Source organism: Maniola jurtina, chromosome Z (genome assembly GCF_905333055.1).
Source record: "Maniola jurtina chromosome Z, ilManJurt1.1, whole genome shotgun sequence".
NCBI lineage: Eukaryota > Metazoa > Arthropoda > Insecta > Lepidoptera > Nymphalidae > Maniola > Maniola jurtina.
The window spans coordinates 6351590-6368329 of NC_060058.1; the positions used below are offsets into that span (position 1 = coordinate 6351590).

The window sequence follows — 16740 nt, forward strand, 5'->3', positions numbered from 1 at the left end:
CCGAAAGGCGAATTAGCACCAAATTATAGCCGTTCCAGAAATTACTTGTTTGTGCTTAGAGAGACTGGGGACGCTAATTTATAGACGAGGAAATCGGAATGGGAAGCTAAGGGTTGTGGGGCTATGTTGCGACAGCGTAGGTACATGATCTAGTATTTTTAAGCAGAAAATTCTCGGAGAAACGTGTATGAAACGCTTTGGCCCCGCGCGTTCAGAAATTTGTACTCAGAACATTCTTCCTATCCCTATGCGTAACGCGTACCATAGACTATTAGAGCATGATTTACGCGTTTCTGCAAGAAATGAGTTGTTTGCCTTTTAAATCAGCCAAGGAAAATACAGTTACGACCTCCTTAACCAGACCACCGAGCCTGGACACGGCTGGACGTGACCCTTATGCAAAAATAAATGAAGGTTAATTTGTTGTTTTTATTAAAAACGGCACGCCAATTCCACTTCACTCTTCCGGTGAGCATTGCACCTTAGGCGGAAGTTTATTAACTTAGAAGAGGTAGTACCAATATTTTTTAAACCTAACCTGGACTCTACCTACTGGATTTCACATGAAAATAATTTTGTTTAAAAAAATACGCACCAAAGTGAGAACCATTCTAAGAGTCCATATCATAAGACTGATTTGATATGATCTGTCTGACGTGGTCTGACGCAATGATTAATTTCCTCGCAAGCACTCAATAAATCTATTGTGAGTTCAATTTACACTCAGGATATTCTAATTGACGTCTTCAGAAAAACGAGGACCTTATACCAGAGTGAATTATTTGATACGGCCTTTTCTATTAACTAACATAATTTTGGATTTCCTTGCCATTTCCACCGTGAAAATTGTAATTGGAGGAAGCTTCTTCTAATTCTTGTCACTCTGTCTGTCTCTGCGCTGCACGCCAAAACTACAACACATCTTGGCATACTTATCCTTATTATTGAATTTTTTGTATAAGTAGGTTTTTATACTATCCTCCATCAAATCGTAACCGATTTTGATGATCCTTTTTTTCTTGTGTTGCTTAAGTATAAAATATTTAGTGAAGATCTGAATGGTTCCGGAGCTGGAGGAGCAACTCCTCAACAAGTAGGTACCTAGGTACCTACCTAATAGCAAATCAATGGCGATCAGTAATTAATGCGTCTTCCGAATATTCAAAATATATTTAATGTACGGAAATTGTCCAGTTACAGTTTTATTATAGTTTATTTCGTTCTAAAACAAATAAGTATGTAAGTAAGAAGGTAGGTACCCACCTAGTTACCGCATTTGAATGATGAAATTAATTAGCACAATAAGACCTAAGTACTTACGATGGCACACATGCAGCCGGACTGCAGGTAGGTACTTACTTATGCCATCGAAGGTCTCAGCCATCAAAATAATAGTTATTTTTTTAAATAAATATTCAAATTAAATGAGTAGGTATTACGCAGGTATTTCTTTGCCTGTTTAGATCTTTATTATAGGTACTTATATGAAATAGATAGCATCTGAAAATTATGCGGTCGTATAGATATTTATTATTACTCATATCCGAAAGTTAGAGTTGATAGCCTTCAGGAAGCTGGGTTTGTTTTATAGCCACTGTCATGAGCAGATTCGCTCTCCGCCAATGAGAGAGAATGGTCTGCATCGATCTGTTAAGCCTCCCGTCCTAACTCCGAAAACTTCCTGGGAAAACGACGTAAAGTAAAATAAAATAAGACTCGGCGTCATGTCGATTCGCTATACAAAAACATTTATTAATTAGAATAAAAGGGAAATGAATTGAGCATATTACTAAAATGAAATAAATAAAAGTTCGAGTTCATATAATTATCTTGACTCTGCAAACTGGACAACAGTGGAAATTCTTTAGATTAGGTTAGGTTAGGCCTCCATATACCTACATTCTGAGTGAAGACCCATGGTCAGTAAGTAGTGAGTGAGCGATGGGTTGTCGATGACGATGAGGTCCAACATACATTTTTACCATGAACTTGAAAAAAAATTGATCCGTCTCACTGCCAAGTCGCTTTCACTTTGCAAGGTTTATTGCATTCTCCCTCCGAAGATCGTTTGCAGGTGCATCTGCTTCGCAACCCATCACCATCAATCCATCACTAACCAACTACTGAACATAGGTCTTCTCTCTGGATGAGAAGAGTTTAGTCTTTAGACGCTGATCAAGTGCGGATTAGCAGACTTCACACATCTTTGAGAAAAGTGAGCGGTTTCATCGGTAAAGCAAGTAATGTGTTAATGCACGTATATAGCCTTAAAAAGTTAGAGGTGCATACCTGGGATCGAATCCTGGACCCCCCGAATCGACCGACATCTTAACGAAGACTATATTTGCTTGTACTTATGCAATTCAATCTAACGTTTCTTAGGCTTCGGAACTACGGAGTTAAACTGATAGAACGTGTGAATATGGATACTGTTTAAGGATACTCAGTCCAAATAATTTACAGTTTTATTTTTCAATATATATTCATATAAATTAACACTTAACACTCTTTTCCGCAGAGTCGTCGAGGTCCATCCCCGAACCGCCCTAATATTTGGTAGCTCCGCCCAATCAACACTCGACAGGGTTGAATTGAACACTTTGCAAAGCACACATATAAACCCTCACCAGTGAATTTCAACCTTGTTCCCTCATCCTTACGATCTATCAGTCCTATGGCAATGTGATAAAACACATCCTAAGCAAGTTTTCGCAAAATGGCCACCCCTTGGGGTATAAATTATTTCTCTTGCCGAGATTGTCGTTAGTCCGTTTTAAAAGTGATAAGTGCTAGTACTATTTTGAAAACAATATGTCAGGAACTAGGACTCAGGTTGCGGACTCGTCAACCTCACCACCTTTGAGGTAAAAAAGCATTTTCACGTGTCAGTTTTTATATTTTTAGAAAGCCTGGGACAGAGTATTTTTTGGAAAGATGTTCTCCTAATAACCTGCGACTGGAATGGTTTTTACTTTTTCAACTCAGCTAAATTGTTTCTCGGATCGTCATTAAGTCCTTACTGCTAAAAACAAAAGTTTAAAACATCTTAATCTATATGTACTCACTAATATAATATGAATTGAAGTGTCTGTCTGTAATTTCGAAATAACTTTCTGTCTGTCTGTTTGAACGGGCTTATCTTCGGAACGGCTGAATTGATTTTGACGGGACTTTCACGACAAGAACTTTCAAAAAAGAAGTTGTGTTTTTCTAGCTATGTAGGTATACCGAAATCTCCGAGATTTCTGAACTGATTTGCGTAATTTTTTTTAATCGACAGAGGAAATTTGCGGCATTGCTCTATAATAAAATTGGATTCCAACTCCTCAATCCTGATGTTGCAACTGAACTTTAGAAACTGTCGTCATTTATACTTAAATTGATGTTGAGGGTATCTTTACCAAGTACCTAAAGACTTTATCGTTGACTCGAGGACCCAACTCTTCAACCCTGATAAGGAATTGCATTCCTAAATTCTGGTGATCTCTCGGGATTTTTAACGGATCATCCGTTTAACCTTGTACGGGGTATTACGGAGAGGCTTACTTTTGTCCCGGGAAATCAAAATTTCCCACGGCATTTTTAAAAACCTAAATCCACGCGGGCGAAGCTGCGGGCATCAGCTAGTATTAAATATTAACTAGTTACTAACTTTTCCAGCCGGGCTTTTAGATTCCGTTTTAAAAAACTAAGTACATAACACATATTTAGTACTAGTAGTTAGTACTAAGTACGTAACTTAGTAAGTAATAGTTAGTAGGTACTAATAAATAGTAGTTAGTTATACTATGTGCAAAAACTCAAGTTTCTAGATCCAGCAGTTTCAGTAAATGGTACCTACTTAGTTACTTACTCATATCGTGGTTTCACTTGTAAGTTGAAATGACATTCAATTGTGTAGATAAGTATATACCTTATCGAAAATTCAAGATAGGTGAATGAATTAAGTAGTTAAACTAAACCGTTTTTATGTGATTACTTAAAGTGAAAACCGTCGATTGGACTATTCGGGTTTGAAATTCGCATATGCCGACGGGTCAGATGATGAGGGCCCGGCTATGACCCCGGATCTGCCATCATGCGTGTATGCGGCGGCTCGTACTAGACTCCAGCTGCCTCTTGCAGCATATGTTCACCAGCACTCCAGGCAATTGCATGCAGGTATTTCTTTAAACATTTTCCGACACAATATGATCGCGCTTGAGAAAGTTCAGCGGGCGATGAAGAGAGCTATGCTAGGAGTTTCTCTAAGAGATCAAATCAGAACTGAGGAGATTCGTAAGAGATCCAGAGTAACCATATAGTTCAGCGGATTGCGAAGGTGAAGTGGCCACATAGTTCGAAAAATCGATAGACATTGGTGGTCCCAAGCTCGAACCGGAAAGTGCGAGTGCACTGGAAGACCAATGTTTTGTACTTAGTCAAAGGCTAACTTGTATATTCTGAATGAAAAAACTAAAAAAAAGGTTCGGCACCTTTTTTCCACAATATATGATTCAATCCTTTTAACCAACTCAAAAAAGGATGAGGTTCCCAATAAGACACATACCTAAGTAGGTATGTGTCTTGCTTTTAATTTTTTTTTTAAAGATATTTTGTTCTAACTAATAAGTTGATCTTGAATCCTACGAACTAGACACTAAAATAATGTAATGGTATCTGTTCAGATAATAATTGTAATCATTTTGGGAATAAATGGTATTTATTTTAATTTTAAGATGCTATTTTGGAGTCTTCCGTGGAGCCTGACTACCAGTGCGGTGGTTCGCCGTACCGCGTACAACGGGCGGCTGCCAACGTTCGCGAGCGGCGACGGATGCTGAGGTCCGGACCCAATGGGTATCATATTTAATTGCCTCTGTGTGTAGTTAGCTTTATAAAAGTTATCTACTAGTCCACATGAAAAACATACAATCGTGTCTCGACATTAGAAATTCAGGGTCAGTTTTAAACCATCAATTTTTGCAATTTTGCAATATTGTGATTAAAATAATTTGTTTTATGTAAATTTTCCGTGTACAATTACTAACTGGCCTACAATATTTTATTAAATGAAAAAATATTTCAGTTATTTCAGGCTAGGCTTAAAGTGCTCGGAAGAGCTTGAATCTTGAAAAACCTTCCGAGTTTACGACGTATCTACCTACCCACGTCAGGTCAGCATAATTCAAAAAACCCGCGAATAAGAGTTTCAATGTTATCAAGCTACTTACTAGTATTTAGCTATTTTGTTTGTGACGTTGTTCCATGTAATAAACCCCTTTAAAGCATTTTTTAAATCCTTTTATATGTTTGCATCAACTATCTCATCCCCACATTTCATCAAGATCAGTTTAGCCACGGTTCAGCAGTCAACAAAGATAAACAGACAACAAACTTCGTATTTTTACATTATATACCCAAGATGAAACTCAGTCGGTAATTATCTAAGATTTCAGCAGGTAAAGCCCGATGAATCTGAGTTTTCCCGGGTTACAGTAGGTAAAACGCCACGAACCGTATTAGTTTTTCCGGATTTCAGTAAGTAGGTTAAGCTGGATAAAGCTCGGTAATTTTTCAGGTTTCTATTAGGTAAAAAAGGCCATCAAGCTCAGTAATTTTCCCGGATTTCAGTACGAAAAATCTTATTAATTTTCTTGGATTTCAGTACGAAAAATCTTATTAATTTTCTTGGATTTCAGTACGTAAAGCTTAATTAAGCTAAGTGATTTTTCCGGTTTTCATTAGGTAAAGCCCCGTGAAGCTAAGTAAGTTTGTATGTATGGATGGATGTATGGATGTTTGTAACTCTTTCACGAAAAAACTACTAGACGGATTTGGCTGAAATTTGGAATGGGGATTTATTATACCCGGGATTAACACTTTACTTTAGGCTACTTTTCATCCCGAAAAATTAATGAGTTCCCGCGGGATTTTTAAAAACCTACAAATATCCACAGGAACGAAGTCGCGTGCATCAGCTAATAGATATCTAATAAAACCCAATGTCTCAGTAATTTTCCCAGACTCCCGTATATCTAAGATACCTCAATAAAGCCCCAAGTAATAATTTCACTTTGAAAAGTTTTATTGTGACGCTACTAAAATGTGTGTATGATGTTCTGTCTTTAGCAGTATAAACTCGGCGTTCGACGAATTGCGTGTGCATGTGCCGACTTTCCCCTATGAGAAACGGCTAAGCAAGATCGATACTTTACGGCTCGCGATCGCATACATTGCGCTTCTAAGAGAGGTAAGAACTAAGAATACATTTCTAATTACCTACTTATACTTACTCTACTAGAAGCAGTGATAGAAGTGATAGCTAGACAAGTGTAAATTAAAAATGTATAACACCCCCGACAAGTAAAGGTTATAGTAACTAGAAAAGAGCTGATTTTTCAAAAGGCTGAACCGATTTTCTTGGATTATAGCTAAGAACACACTCGATCAAGCCACCTTTCAAACAAAAAAACGAAATTAAAATCGGGTCATTAGTTTAGGAGCTACGATACAACAGACAGATACACAGATACACACATCAAACTTATAACACCCCTCGTTTTGGGTCGGGGGTTAATAATGGTTACGACTTAGACTTGATATTCTGGGGTCTGGTGTTCAATCCCGACCACGTACTCTAACTTATCGGAGTTATCTATGTACATTGTACGTACTACTAAAATTATTTATTGCAGGTGTTGGATGCTGATTATGATCCCCTTACATACGTTGAGAAGTGTCTTCGGGGTGAAATCAAGGCCGATAGAGCTCATTGGAACACAAGTGGTAAGTTTTAACAAGGCAAAGATACCTATTTTTTGCCAGATTGCGGGATTTATTAAGCCAGGACAGGTCAAATAGTTAATAATAAGCGTATATATTGAAAAAATGTATAGAAAAACTAAGTGGGTTTTCCATTCATAACTACCTACCTACTTAATCTAATCATAGTTCAAGTTCTTGCCTCGTAAATTTTGCTATGCTCGTTACATATTTTTCAATGATTAATTTGTTTTCAAATATGTAGGTAACGTAGGCGGAAAGTACTTAGGTAAACTATTTGTATGTAGCACGTTTGACTACCTAATTTGTGTGAACGTCAGGATGGCTGGACGATGATGTACCTACTTTTGACTCCATTATTTTAACTAACTGACTTCAAAAAAGGTGGAGGTTCTGAATTCATCGGAATCTTTTTTTTTTATTTAAGCACTAGGCAGCATTTGTTAAAAATAAAGACCTTAACACAAAGCGCGACGGAAACTAAACGCGCGCATATTATTACGAGTCGCACGCACGTCAAATTGCGGAAAACCAAATTCAATTTGAATTTCGCGGGCAGACCCGTCTATGCACCTTAAGTGTGGTGGAGAGTATTAAGCGGAGTGGAGAGAAATCTATACAAACTAATTTAATTTGCGCAGATTTGACAGCCCGACTTTCTTGGATCAACTGGGAAAATCTTGGCGTGAACCCGCAGAGAAGGAGCGTCCTAGCATCACTCGCACTCAGTTCCGACAATCTACAGTATCCTCATAATTAACAGTATTGTAACTATGGACTAGTAATTCCACTTTGCGCTCATCATCGTTTCAGTAGGTTTAACGGCTATCGATACGCATTGCTGTTAGTACAAAATTATTGTTAGGCTAAGGACAAAGATGTAGCGGAAAAACGCGTGCGGAATTTCGCTCGAATGTGTCTTGTGGAAATGTTAGAACAGCTTCATAACTGCGCGGACAAAACGCGGAGAACTTATGCGCGCGGAATTCCACTCGCGATTTCCCCCCTGATTATATTCCCTGGTTTTAGGTATGTGAATAGGTAGTAGGTACCTAGTATGCCCGCAATTTCAGCAGCTTTGTTAAATATTCGTTTTAAATACGAATGTACTATTTACATTAGAGTAACAATAACGTAGCTCAACTAGGAAACATCCAATTATGTACATCAATAGGAATAGTACAAATTTCACAGTATTTAGATAAAATAGCTATAGGTAATTCGCCTTAAAGCACTGCCTGTATCAAATAGGACATTATATATACAATTAACATACCTGAATTATATATAACTATCCGATATAGAAGATAATAGATATAAGTATAGTGACTTAAATAATATGTTCTTCCAAATATTGGGCCAATGTAATCACTAATTAGCTAGACCGTACATTTACATAGTATAATAATAATATATTATAGTGATCTCATAACAAAGAAATAGTACCTACTAGGTACCGTTGATGACGGAGGAATCTACAGATACTTACTGTACGTACTTACTATGATCGATTTTAGGAAAGTAATGTTTAATTAATACGAAATCTGAGAAAGTTTTATGAAGGGACAGAAAATAGTCAAGATGAAGTAGCTATACGATTATAATATAGCAAGTTTATTTATTACTACATACATAGATGAAGCCTGCGATTTTTGAGTTTTTAAAAATCCGTGAGAACTCTATGATATCCCGGGATATAAAGCACCCTATATCCGTCTCCGGAATGCAAGCTATCTCTGTAATAAATAGATGAAGTCACGACTTATTTGATTTGAATTTAGGACTGTAGATTTTTTTAACCCAGGAGGATGTTAGTTTTACCAGAAAGATATTATATCATTAAATTAAGTTAAATTATTAGATTTAATTTATTTAATCTAGTCAGAAAGTGCAATATAGTTTTAAGTTTAGGCTTCTTATAATTGAGATTTGAGACTAAAATTATGGGCATCCTTTTAAATTTTAATGCGATCACCGGGGCCCTAGCACCAAAGTTCTTCATTGTACGCGTGTGACTTTACTTGACTGAAATGCTTTGCAATAAAATAATAATCAAACTTATAACACCCCTCTTTTTGGGTCAGGGGTTAAAAAGAGATCGTTGTAGCAAGAACACCACAAGTTCACCAATAGCAATCATAACTTTGGTGCTAGGCCGTCAACTGTTTTTTAGACATAACTAATTTGGCTGAGTCAATATTATCAAGTTACTGAAAAGTAAAACAATTTCGGCGAAAAATCGCAATATCATATGTGATTATACGTGTGCGCAATTCAATACAATAATTGTATTTTCTTTAAGAATATTAGCTATGTTAATCATGACTAATATTCCCCTTTCCCCTCTTACTAAGCGTAAAGCTTGTACTAGGAGTAGGTAAGACAATAGTGCAACGGGTGGGGTTTGAACCGCCGACCTTTCAGTATTCAGTCGCTCTTTTACAGTTGAGCTATTGAGGCTCTGACATAATATATTACTATGTAAGTACGCAGCAGTATTATTAAGATAGTGTTAATTTATTTTATTTAATAAAGGACATTAATGAAAATAGAAATTTGTTGTTTTATTTTAAAAATTAAAGCTATTTATTGTGACGTAATAAACAACTGTGTCGTAATAGTAAGTGTGACGTAAATAGTAGGTATAAAATATGTAATTATCAGTATTTATAATGAATTTATGTTTTTAACTTTCGACCTTCTAAAATTATTATTATTTTATGCACAGAATTGTGCATAAAATATGCACAATTCTGTGCATAAAATTCAATTCAAGAGTAACTTACGCGAGAGCTTTTTTAACGGACGTTAAAAAAGTTCTTGTGTAAATGAGGTCTAATCATCTAATGCTTACATCCCACGGTGCATGATTCTGCTGATCACCACGCACAACCGATTATCACACCCATAGACCACTCAAACGCTACCACAAACGATACTCTTCCCATGGTGTATCGGTGCGGGCTCGACTGCATAAGTCCGCAATATCATGCAAAGTGGGAAGCCGGTTAGGGCCGGCGCACATATAGCGGAGCGCAGCGCAGAGCATGCCCGCGAAGTTTTCTAATCGCGTGACACGTTATTTGAATTTCTACCAGAGAATGCGCGTGCACGCGGGGGACTGCGCGCGGATGCGCGAGTATCCGCACGGAGGCACAATTGATTTTAGATATTACTAGCTGACGCCCGCGACTTCGTCCGCGTGGATTTAGTTTTTTCGAAACCCCGTGGGAACTCTTTGGTTTTCCGGGATAAAAAGTAGCCTATGTGCTAATCCAGGATATTATCTATCTCCATTCCGAATTTCAGCCAAATCCATCCAGTAGTTTTTGCGTGAAAGAGTAACATACACACACACACACACACACACACACACACACACACATACACACACACACATACAAACTTTACAATATTAGTGTGATTTCAATAAGGACAATGTCGATAATATTTTGACTGAAAATGAGCTGCGCTGCGCTTCGCCATATGTGCGCCGGTCTTAAGGAAGGATTAATCAAAAACCATATTTCCATGAAAATAACATGTGAGAATATTTATTTATAAATAAACTAAAAAGACATAACTATATGTATTGTTTAACATTTATTTACGTAATGGTACCTACATGCATAAACTTAAATGACTAGTAATTCAGTGGAAGGTATTACTTAGTACATCTTAAAAGTAAATATAAGTTATGTATACAGAATACTTTCTTTACACACTTGCTCTTAAAACAATTAGACACCAATATTTCACTTAATCTACGAGTACCTAAAATATCCATTAGATCACATTCAAGTTACATAGGAGTTCTATACTAGTGACAACGACAAATACCTACAACGATCTTTTCTATAGGTTGCGTAAAGACCCTAATAAATAGCTAGCAACATTAGTAATCAACACAATATAATAAAAAACCTTATATTATTTTTATTATACTTTTAAGTTACAAGATATACGGATTTATTAATAAAAAATGAGATCTTTTAAAATGGAATATTTAAAAATGGACGCCAAAAACCGATTTTATCTTTCCAACAGCACAACCTCCAAGCCAGCCTTCACATTTGAATCAAATTTTCAATATTAAAAAGTTCGTTTATCATCATAAATTCCATCTGGCGGTCTGTTTCCTGTCTGTCACCACGACTTGTCCCCAGGTGGACAAACAGGAATGAAAATTCTCTTTTAATCCATAGAAATATTATAAATGTGAAAGTGTGTCTGTCTATCTATCTGTCTGTCTGTCTGTCTGCTATCTTTTTACGGTCCAACGTTCAACCGATTCTGACGAAATTTGGTACAGGGTTAGCTTGTATCCCGGGAAAATCAAAGAGTTCCCACGGGGTTGGGGGGAAATTTGGTACCGAGGCAGCTTGCGTCCCTGTAATTGACATGGCAGATTTTTATCCCGGAAAATCAAACAGTTCCCACGGGATTTTAAAAGCCTAAATCCACGCGGACGAAGTCGCGGGCATCCTCTAGATGAAACTAAATGGATAAAACTGGCCTAATGGGAGTATTAGCCCATGTGTTATGTGAATTATAATATAATACATTTTATTTCTAATGTATGCTTTTGCCACACCCTTACAGAGTTTTATGTGTATCTAATGTCATAATATGGAATGAAAAATAAATGATATGAATAAAGTTACAAAAGTGGATGAGTTTCTCTTTGTTCCCAGTATTTAAGAGATAGTACAGATAGTCTGGAGAGTTTTATTTTGTACTAGCTGATACCCGCGACTTCGTTCGCGTGGATGTAGGTTTTTTTAAATTCCCGTGGGAACTCTTTGATTTTCCGGGATAAAAAGTAGCCTATGTGCTAATCCAGGGTATAATCTATCTCCATTCTAAATTTCAGCCTAATCCGTTCATTAGTTTTTGCGTGAAGGAGTAACAAACATACACACGCACACACACACACACACACACACACACACACACACACACACACACACACACACACACATACAAACTTTCTCCTTTATAATATTAGTGTGAAGTATGATAATTAATCTTATTTGCAAACTACATAGCTACCAATTATATTATACAGAAATACAATTAGAACAGAACTACTACATATACTTAATGTGGAAACAGCATCAAAATTGGTTCTAAAATCGGGCAGTAATTAAAGGAGTTTGAATATTTTAGTGTGGATAGGCCAGGCAGTTTTTCTACATGCCCACCATTTTCTTTTTTTTTTCAAAAAAAATTTTAAAAGAAAAATAAAACCGACTTCAAAAACCAAAAACACTAAAAAGTAGAAAATAATTTTTGTTTAGGTACACGTGTAATGTACCTAGGTATGAAGTCGAGCGAGCATATTAAAACAAAATTAGAAATCCAAGAGTGAAGCTCTGACTTTTGGCTTGAGTGAAAAAAGATCCCGACGAATTGAGAACCTCCTCCTTTTTTGGAAGTCGGTTAAAAAATAGTGGCCACGCATAAAACTTGGATAGCTGGCATCAATACCCTAGATAGCTGGCAAAAACAAGTATTGTATTATACAAACTTCGTATTATATTACAAACTATCAAAGTTGTCCTAGTGGCCAGTTTGTAGCACTGATGACTCCACAATACAACTTTGATAGCTTATATCTTGAAAACGTGACGCTTTGGAAGATTTTGTCTCCTACAATACTAGTTTTTATTGAAGCCAGCTATTAATTAATACATGTTTTATGCGTGGCTGTTATTTTGGAAAAAAGTAAAATGGCTGACAACTAGATAGGCCAAAATCTTGAAAGCCCTTTAAAGGATGATGGTACAAAGAAAATTTAAAGCATAGTACAAACATTTCGCTTTCTCTTTCGCACGCTGGCATCTATTGGCAATGCCGTAACGCAAAGCATCGATTTGGTTATTTGATAGGTACACTACTCCTACTACCTGATTTGAAAAACATCTAACTTATTTATAAACAAGACTACTAAGTTATTACTATCCGTTAAATAAAAAAATCGTAATGATTCGATATATCAGGTGATAAATTACACTTATTAAAGTTAGTTACTCAGCTAATAATTGATAAATTGTTATTAGAAATACTGGAAATGAAATCTCCATAAAGGAGGCTATATTGAATGAGTTAAAATTTGGCATAGTTCGCTGTGGACTAACGAGAAAAAATATTTATTTCTGTTCCACTGCCGCTATAGTCAGTCTTATTCTATTGTTCGTATCATTTTCTTTTATATTCAGACTGTACTTGACATTAGACAACAACATTTACGAAGATAACTTCGCTGGTGCGGAAACAAAAAACGTGTAATTCGTGTACTCAATCATTATAATGGAATTAAGGCCAGTCTTCGATTGCATTATTCACAGTATGCCACGATAGCCCCGTTCCATTCGGCGGATGAGGGGAAGGCATTAAGACATGTCTCAGAAAAGTCCTACCTTGTGTCAGACCAAGGAACAGTTTCCAATTTTTGATTCGGCCACAGTTGTACGGGTTTCTGAACTGGTGTTTCGTGTGAGTCTTTCTTAAAGTGGCGTTTATGTGTGACTCTATACTCGTTTCGCCTCGGCTTATATTCCTAGCATGAAGTATGGTGAGTGTGCCGAGAGCGAAGAATACTGAGAGACACATGACTGTCATGAAGACAACTGCCTTTCGTTTCATGGGGTTAGCCGTGATCCTTTGAGCTTCGGTGATGACAGGGATAGGCAAGTCGTGTACTCGGGGGGAGTGGTCAGCGTCGTACTCGGCAATCACCTGAACTGGAACAAATACACCGCTCCGGTTCAAGCGCACGGGGTGGCCGATCAATTCAGGATCATTTTCATGAGTGATACCCCCTGTTAACAAGTTACAATTTTAGCAACACTCCAGTAACAATTGCAAATGGAAAGCATACTTTTTGGCAATATTTTGGTTCTGAGGATTTATAAAAAATCCTAAATTCATACAGTAAGGAAAGTACATAATATATAAAAACAATAATAGTTGAGTAAAATAAGAATAGAAATAATATTTTGGCAACTACGCTCTTATTTGAATATACTCACCATTATCATTCACCCATAAAACTTGATACCCCAGATCGAAGCCAGCCATTATGATGAAAGTCACCCCAGCAACCATGTAAGCCATGTAGAGGAAAAAGTAGCGGGCGTTGTAGTATCCCACACAATTGTTGAGCCAAGGGCAATGGTGGTCCATGCACAGCACACACCGGTCGCACACAGAGCAATGGTGAGTGCGCGGAGGCTTGGGTGATATACATTTCTTGCATATGCTAGCCGCTTCTGCTATAAGTGCACCCTGAAACAATAATATTACAGTAAGGGTTACTATACATATAGTCATTAATTTAAATTTTAGTTTAAGCTATCTTTCATATTAATTCAATTATGATATTCATATAGTGTACAATGTACACTGTACCAAATATTCAAAAATAACTAATTTGAGTCTGTAAGCATATGCTCCATTAGTTTATATTCTCTGGCTTTACTTAGGCGAGTTTTTAGAAATCCTTTTTAGTAATGATGTACATTGAGAGAACCTACTTGCAAAATCCCAAGTTTGTTTCCCACCCATTTGAGTTAAATGTTGATATGTCAATCAATCACTTAGTACTAAGGTGTACTAAGGTGTAAGGTTAAGGGTTACTAATAAACATAACAATTAATAAATAAATCAATGAAATTATATATTCAACACATATACTTACATCAGGCGGATATCCTGGCGAAGTAGTAACGCCCATATAATAATGAAATGCAACATTGAGCAAAAGCCAGTTTCCGAAAAGGACTAAAAAGACAGTCATGTATGGACTTCTCTCCCACCAGTATGGCAACCCAAGCCAATAGGCAATCACAACAACGGCCGTAGTTAGAAATGTCACACAGAAAACAAAAACCTAGAACAAATCAATTGCAGTGAATGTTGTCATGCAAACATTAAAATGAAACTAATGATTTTAAGCTCATTTTGTGGTATAACAACATCTTATTAAAATGAAACTTGGAAATTGTCCATCAAATATACCTAAGTAAATGTTAAATTAGTCATCACTCTTCTACTTGCAATTATTACTCAAGTCAGTATTTATGTGCTATAAAGTTGATATGGAGACTATTATGTAATCTCCAAAAGATTTTGTAGGGCAAAATTTAATTGTTTAGTGTAAGATGTATTCTACAGTCTAAGCTTGCCATTTATATTCGAACAATAAGTCTTAAAAAACTTAAAGGGATTCAAAAGGGCTCCAGATATAATAATATTGACCAACTCGTTGTATTGTAATATTGTTGGAGATCAACTTCATGATCCAAATGTTCAGAATGAAAGTCACTAGAAAATCTATACAGCTGTTGGTTATTCATTATGAAATGACCAGATTCATAAGATTTGGAAGCTTAGTACTCATCAATTCAAATCCCTCTAATGCCGCTTTAAAATAATCTGTTACCCACCTTTCCCAAATAACCTGCAAAGTTATCCACAAACCAAAAAATAGGTTCTAAAAGACAATCCACCACGTAGCTTTGGCTCATGTGGATGTTGTATGTTAGCGAGTAGAATGTCAATGCTACCTGCAACACTTTCCAGGCTATGTATCCCCTGAAATAATTACTTAATTTAGACAAAGATAAAAGAAAAAAGCTTTTATTTATTACTTACTAGTAAACTTATCCAAAGACAGCTTCTACCATATCACAATTTATCCACAGATTTTAATTGCACTATTATTTAAAAAAAAAATTAACAGCTCATCAGATTGGACTACTTTTTTTTCGCGTTCCTATTATTATGTGAAAATTAAACCATGAACTTTGTAGATGATTGCTGTAGGTACATATTAAACTCTAGAAGAACAGTAAGTAGAATAAGCAGAGATTTTAAAAAGTAAAAATTAGTTAAAGATTTGTTTAATAAGATACTAAATTACTCACTTAATATTTCTGAAGAGATCTCTCCAGTGAAATCTCCATTGAACAACCACCATATTATTATGACAATCAAACAATATGAAAAAACTTATGTACCTATAATATATCAGCGTATTATTACTCTAATAAATATATATCTTAAAATTTAGAAAAAATGCTAAATCTACACACGATTTTTTATTTATGGATATTTTGTGAATTAGAAGGCTAATACCACCGGCTAATACCATTAATACACAGAAGCCAGCAGGCTCTCTTAACACGTACTACAATTAACAATATTTACAAAGTACTCTACTGCATAGTTGCATACTACTGCCTCTGCTGTCCGTCCGTTCATCCATCCGTCCGTCCGTCCGTCAAAGAGTATATAATGTAATCACTACGTTACACGTCTGTTAGCATAGCGGGTTTTATCTCGGGCACCGTAGTATGTAGAGCGCGTAGAGCGTTGAAATTTTTACATAAAGTGTTTTTCTATTGGAGACTGCCTGATTACCGCTATAACAACCAATAATAATAACTATTTTATTTAGCCATTTGATTTTAACAAAATAAATTTTAAATTCCCGTTCATAAAATATAGATAGGTGGTCCTGTGACAGATGTCAAAGTGACATAAATAAATAGGGTTGGACCTTACTACAAATCGGACTGGGATTGTCCAGAAAAGACTTGGATGTAAATAAACTGTTCAGCCTCCTTTGTGTTTTCTCCAAACAACGCGTCTTTGGCGAAGTGAATTGTGCTATGTGGCACAACAAAAAGCCACTAAAATAAACAACAACAACAACAACAACAACAATCTAGGCTCTATGGTCTACTCATTGTCTACCAACCAGAAAATTATAAGTTATAAAATTATAAGTATAAGTTTTTTTTAGAATTTAGGCTTAGCACACACTGTGATTAAACGTGAGTGGTTTAGGAATAGGTATAGACAAGTGACAAGCACAGATAACTATTATACTAGGTGACAAGCAAAGACCTTTAGTAGTGTAAGGTCTTTGGTGACAAGTGACATCAATACATCATAGAGCATATATTC

At 36.2% G+C, this 16740-nt stretch overlaps 2 protein-coding genes across 3 annotated transcripts; one reads left to right on the forward strand and one right to left on the reverse strand.

Moving 5' to 3' along the window:
• The first annotated feature begins 2778 nt into the window (after window positions 1-2778).
• LOC123880668 (T-cell acute lymphocytic leukemia protein 1 homolog) lies at window positions 2779-9030 on the forward strand. Its single transcript, XM_045928912.1, has 6 exons — window positions 2779-2864; window positions 3986-4161; window positions 4719-4824; window positions 6112-6232; window positions 6678-6768; window positions 7407-9030. Exons 1-6 carry the CDS (start codon window positions 2812-2814, stop codon window positions 7523-7525), a joined length of 666 nt encoding a protein of 221 aa, XP_045784868.1. The 5' UTR covers window positions 2779-2811; the 3' UTR covers window positions 7526-9030.
• Window positions 9031-12092: 3062 nt separating this feature from the next.
• LOC123880653 (palmitoyltransferase ZDHHC16) lies at window positions 12093-16282 on the reverse strand. 2 transcript variants are annotated; one of them, XM_045928887.1, is made up of 6 exons: window positions 16084-16282; window positions 15696-15788; window positions 15216-15363; window positions 14468-14659; window positions 13800-14055; window positions 12093-13589 (listed from the first exon to the last, which is right to left on the reverse strand). In XM_045928887.1, the coding sequence occupies exons 1-6, from the start codon at window positions 16095-16097 to the stop codon at window positions 13084-13086; spliced, it is 1209 nt and encodes a 402-aa protein (XP_045784843.1). In that variant the 5' UTR covers window positions 16098-16282; the 3' UTR covers window positions 12093-13083. The 2 variants fall into 2 exon arrangements, with proteins under 2 accessions (XP_045784843.1, XP_045784844.1); XM_045928888.1 differs by having other exon boundaries at window positions 15979-16282.
• Between the last annotated feature and the right edge of the window lie 458 nt (window positions 16283-16740).